General features: G+C 53.8%; 1 protein-coding gene across 1 annotated transcript; it reads left to right on the plus strand.

Annotated features, from left to right (window-relative positions):
• Positions 1 to 72: 72 nt before the first annotated feature.
• On the plus strand, positions 73 to 5610 carry MRTO4 (MRT4 homolog, ribosome maturation factor). Its single transcript, XM_036914470.2, has 8 exons — positions 73 to 321; positions 2113 to 2171; positions 3078 to 3181; positions 3911 to 3992; positions 4268 to 4335; positions 4581 to 4732; positions 5104 to 5180; positions 5285 to 5610. The coding sequence occupies exons 1-8, from the start codon at positions 294 to 296 to the stop codon at positions 5432 to 5434; spliced, it is 720 nt and encodes a 239-aa protein (XP_036770365.2). The 5' UTR covers positions 73 to 293; the 3' UTR covers positions 5435 to 5610.
• The last annotated feature ends 205 nt before the right edge of the window (positions 5611 to 5815 follow it).

The raw sequence follows: 5815 nt of genomic DNA on the forward strand, positions 1-5815 counted from the left end.
GCGGCCCGGCATGCCCCGCGCTACAGGCCCCGCCTTCACGAAACCATAGAGGTGGAACCGCACGCGTAGACCTCGGTGGGGCAACCAGGATTCGGAGGTCCCCGGACGCTGGTAAAGTCGCTCTAGAGACGCCAGGGAGATTGCGGAAGGTGTCGCGGCGGGGAGAAAAGGGCCTCAGCACAGATTGGGTCAGGCACGCGCGAGGACAGCCCCCTAGGGCCGTCCCAGAGGTCCCCGCGCCGCCGGGGTCCTAATAGGCAGCACCTCCTTCCGCCGCACGTGGCTGCACCGCGATGCCCAAATCCAAACGCGACAAGAAAGGTGGGCAAAGGGGACTTTGGAACCTGGCAGGGAGCTAGGGTGGGGGCTTCAGGGCCACGGAACGGGACGCCGGAACCTCCGTGAGAGGCTCCACAGGCTCTCTGCGAGCTGAGATGGGGGCTTCCGGACGGCAGGTGCACGGGTGAGGGCTGGAGCCTCGTCGGGTCAAGGGAGCGGAGACTATTTTGTCAGGCCTCCAGTATACCTCCAAGGGCGACTGGGCCGGGAAACAGCTTCTCAGCACCCAAGCTAAGCCCGATCTCGCCTTGGCCACCTTTCCCGCCTTGGTCCACGTTTTCCACCTTAGCCATCTCCCTTAGCTGTCTGCGCTCCCGCTGCCCTTTTTCTTGAGCACAGTATATTTACGACTCTGCCTAGTTTGCTTAGATACTTCATATGGCAGGCTCTTCCTCAGCAGTCAATTTGTAAGGCATCTCCTAAGAGACCATTCCTGACTACCTTTACTATGGTGGGGTCTCGCTCACCCCGGCTGTTTAGCACGTTCACTCAAGAAGTATTTAGGGGCCCGGCACTCTGTAGGTGTTCGAGGGTTGAGCAATTACAAGGAAGGCCTAGAGCCCTCATCAGGCTTAGCATTTTATGCATGGGAAATATTTTCCTCCCAAATACTGAAAATCGACTAAGTCAAGTCAGGTACTGATGAGTCCATGGAGTAAAAGTGAGACAAAGAGGTTATGTTATTTTGTGTAACGTGACTAGAGAAAGTCTCTCTGATGAGGTGACAAAGAGCAGAAACCTGAAGAAAGGAAGTGAGCAACCCATGGAGTTATCTGGGAGAATGGTGTTCCAGGAAGAGGAGACACAAAGTGCAAAGGGGCTGAAGTGGGAGCATCTTGAATGTTCTGGGACAAGGGGCTGGTGTGGCTAGAGCAGAGTGAGCCAAAAGTCGGGAGGGGTATTGGACAGAGTGGGCAGGACTTTATAAGCCTTTTAAAAGATCACTCTGGTTGCCTTGTTGAGAATAGACTGGGGAAGGCAGAGGCGGGGGCAGGGTGCAAACAGCGGGACCAGCAGTAATCTACGGATAATGCTGGCCTGGTCCATAGTGGTAGCAGTGAAAATGATGGGAAGTGGACAACTGTATTTTGTTTGCCATCCTGTACTGCATTTGCCCCTGACTGGTGTGATTGTCTTTCTGTATATATACTTTGTAAAGAGGGACTGAGTGCCAGGCAGGATGACTAAGAGGTGTCACCTTCCTGGAGGCACCCAGGACTTTGCATTTGGTGCTCTGTTAAGCCTTCGTGGAATGAATGGATTCTGTAGTGGGAGGCCTGATGACATCTGGCGAATGCCAGACCCTTCTGGGTAAGGAGCAGATTGGGCCCCAGCTGTTGTTAGGGAGAGGTGCTTGCCCTTCTCAAAGAGGCATTGCTGCATCCTTGGGTCCAAACTGCAAAACAAGGGGTAGCAGAGGAGATAGTGTCAGACTCATCACTCCACAGTATATATAGACCATCCATAAGTGGTTTCTCTGCACCATGGCCAAGAGCAGGAACAAGCCCCATTCTCATACTTTAGTGTGGGTTTTTAGGTTAGCCTGAGAGGCTCTAAGGAACACCCAGTTTGTCTAAGTAACAGGAAATTTATCAAGGGATTTCCAGGCCCAGGAACACTAGAGAAAGGCACTGAGCACCCTGGGAATAGCCTTGCTGCCTTTTCTCAGACATGCTTGATCCAGCTGTGCTACCAGAGGGGAGAAGAAAATGAGTCTGCAGGGCATCTGGATGTGTCTGTTACCATCTCTTTTGTTTTTCTTCTTTGTATTAGTTTCCTTAACCAAAACTGCCAAGAAAGGCTTGGAACTGAAACAGAACCTAATAGAAGAGGTAAGAGCTGCTGCTTTCTATTTTTGTAGACTTTAGGTTTGGCTTATAAAGGTGGGTGTTTGTCAGGGAAACATCACTAAAAATAAACAAACAAGCTGCTGATCCAGCCCATCTTCCTCCAGTAGCAGCAGCAAGCACCTGCCCCCACTGTAGTGACTTCCAGCTCGATTGAACTACCCGGGCTCTGTACCCCGCTAAGTGTTCATGAGCATGATTCCACTCCACCCTCGTGACATTCCGTGAGGTAGATACAAGGTGACCTTGTCACTGTTTTGCAGTTGTGTAACTGAAGTTTACAGAGGTTTGTTAGCCTGCCCAGTGTCGGAAAGCCAGGGGGTTACCAGATGTGGGCAAGCGCACCAACCACCCGTCTGCACTGCATCGGGGCTGCAGGCTGGGTGAGAGCAGTCTCCTCCTGCACCAAGATTCCGTGTCCTTGAGACTCATTTCATCACAACCACGGCCAGCAACATAGGCAGAGCAGGGCTGATGAACCACCTCCCCTCCTGAGTAAATAATGAGGCTTGTGTTTCCATTTGCTGGATGGCCTCCTTCACATAGCTGAACATGTCTGGGCTGCCAACAACGAGCACAGCAAAGAGAAGTGGTCTTTCCCACTGTTAGCCAGAAAGAAGTCAAGAACGTGGGAAAACCGTGGGATTTTGACCCATTGCTCAGTCTTCCCTGCTCTTTGAGGTCATACCCGCTTTGCTTCAAGGGAGCCCCTAGAGTTAGTGGTCCTGGCTTCAGTAATAGAAATAAGAAAGAATGAACCTGATTAGAAGTTTCTAGCTGTAAACGTGCACAATCGTAAGGGACCTAGAACAGATTCTTTTCCATCTGAGGCCAGAGTATTGCTGAACCCATGCAGCCCCTTGACCTCCAGAGCCCTGAATTGTCCCACAGCTTCGGAAATGTGTGGACACATACAAGTACCTTTTCATCTTCTCCGTGGCCAACATGAGGAACAGCAAGCTGAAGGACATCCGGAATGCCTGGAAGCACAGCCGGTGAGGGGGCCGCGGGAAGAGGGCCCTTGTGAGTGGGGAAGGGGTCAGGATGCTCTCAGTGCAAAGGGGCAGTTATTGACCCTTGGCTACCTGGGTCACCCAGATACCATCTAAATAAGGACAAGTGCTGAAGGCACTGTTTAACTGGTAAAGCCAGTCTTACACCGAGCTCCCTGGGGAGCAGTTGCTCAGGGAATGTTTGAGCAGTGATCCCTCCAGCAGAAGAGGCTCCATACATCTGGAGTCTGGTTCTTTCAGGAACACGCCATCAGTTTCAGGTGTCAGCGTGTGCTCCAGGATGGTCACAGTGACCCAAGAGCAGGGTACACGAGCCAAGTGGCAAGCACCTGTCATTAGGCTGGATTTACGACAGTGTGAGTGGTGACTCTGCTCATCTCTTGCTGCGCCTGCTCTGGTTCAAACCATTAAATGTGCCTTTTCCACGCATCCAGATGGGGATGTAGTGGGATCGTATTTACAGTGGGCTGGTGGACAAAATATTGTGAATGTCAGAGTCTGTGGGAAGGAAAATAATGAAAGGGCCTCTGAGCTATGGACGCAGAGCAGGCAGGGCTGCGTGGAAGAAGTGGGAGCCTCTGGCCGCCCCACCTGCTGCCGAAGGCCCTGGGCCTTTGCCAGGCCCCCAAGGACTGAGGCCTGGAGCTGGTTTACACTTAACTGAGGGGAGGGCTGGGCGAAGCACTTCACAGACCCCTCTCTTCTCTCTAGGATGTTCTTTGGCAAAAACAAAGTGATGATGGTGGCCTTGGGCCGAAGCCCAGCTGACGAGTACAAAGACAACCTGCATCAGGTGGGTCTCTGGGCCTCCCCAGGAGGGCCTGGGGTTAGGGCCTCTGCGTTCCTGCCGCTCTCACGTGACACGCATTGCGGCCATCCAGCCGCCCTGAGAAAAGCAGGGCCTGGCCTAAAGCTTTGCTCTCCCTTAACTCCCAGACCAGGACAGGAGTCCCCACCTCCCCCCGAGCTGTGACAACCAAAAACACAGCCAGCTGCAGGGCTTGGCAGGGGTCTCCAGTTGAGAACCACCACTCTAATGCAACCGAGCTGATGCCACTTGTTTTGTAGGTCAGCAAGAAATTGAGGGGTGAAGTTGGTCTCCTTTTCACCAATCGCACTAAAGAGGAAGTGAATGAGTAAGTGTTCCCATGGAGTGGTGAGGACTCCGGGAGGAGTGACCCGGACACTTTGTACAGTGTGGGGGGAGCAAGTAAGACCTGGGCCCTGGGATCTGTTCTGAGTTTTCTTCTCTCCCGCCCGGTGCGCCCAGCTGAGCAGCAGCTGCAGTGGACAGGGAGGGGAGGAGAGGCCCAGGGAGCCTGACTTCAGGGCTGCTGGGCGGGCAGGGACTTGCCCTCCCACCACTTCTCTTTCCCTTAAGGTGGTTCGTGAAATACACAGAAATGGACTATGCTCGAGCTGGGAACAAAGCAACTTTGACCGTGAGCCTGGACCCAGGACCCCTGGAGCAGTTCCCCCACTCCATGGAGCCACAGCTGAGGCAGCTGGGCCTGCCCACTGCTCTCAAGAGAGGTACAGGGAAGTCCTTGCAGCTGAAGGGTCATAGCTTAGTGGCCATAGGCTTCTCCAAGACACACTGCCTCTGGCAGAGGTTCTGTCTATAGCCTCCACTTTACCATGTGAAAATGGGGCTCAGAGTATCTGCCACATAGTTGGGTGAAAGTGGACAGTACCTTACAGCCGGAGTATAGCAGCTGAGGGACAAGGAAGCAGCCACTGCCCAAATCTCTCCCCACCCGGAACCCTTCAAGCAGCTGAACCCTGGGCTGCCAGCCTGCCCGAGGGTGTCCTGGACTCTGGGAGGCAGCAGCCTACTGGATTTCTCCAAGAGCTCCATGTAGGTCTGTGTGCCAGAAGTGACTGTTCGGGGTCCCCTTCTCTAGGTGTGGTGACCCTGCTGTCTGACTACGAGGTGTGCAAGGAAGGAGATGTGCTGACCCCAGAGCAGGCCCGCATCCTGGTGAGTGCTGCCCCTCCAGCAGCCTGTGGGCTCTGGCAGGAGGGACTGCAGACCCTCCTGACCACACTGCGCCTCCTGGCCTTCGTTTCCATGGTCTCTTGCAGAAGCTGTTTGGGTATGAGATGGCTGAATTCAAAGTGACCATCAAGTACATGTGGGATGCACAGTCTGGAAGGTTCCAACAGATGGGAGATGACTTGCCAGAGAGTGCGCCCGAGTCATCAGAAGACTCAGAGGAAGAAGAAGATGACTGATGGGTACGGGGGACAGAGGCCTCCCAGCCCATTCCGGGCCTAACCAGACACGTGGCACTGCACTGCACTCTTGGGGAGCAGCTCTTTATTGTGCGATGGATGAAGACAAGGGAGGGTGACAGGGACAGACTTTTTTTCTATAAAAAATAAAACTTTGTCAGCAGGGTGTCTCCCTAGAGACAGCCAAAGGAAATTTCCTTAGAAGGCCTTTGGATTTGGGCTTTTTTGATTCCCGAATTCCTTTCGCATCTTCTAAGCAGCTTTCAGCACTGGCTTCCACGTGACCACTGTGGTGGCTCCCATTTGACCACCATGGCCGTGTGGCTCCAGGGCCGTGGGAGCAGCCACGAGAGCCAGGGCCGCTCCTTTTCTCTGGCCCTC

This window comes from Manis pentadactyla, chromosome 4, assembly GCF_030020395.1.
Source record: "Manis pentadactyla isolate mManPen7 chromosome 4, mManPen7.hap1, whole genome shotgun sequence".
In the NCBI taxonomy this organism is placed as follows: domain Eukaryota; kingdom Metazoa; phylum Chordata; class Mammalia; order Pholidota; family Manidae; genus Manis; species Manis pentadactyla.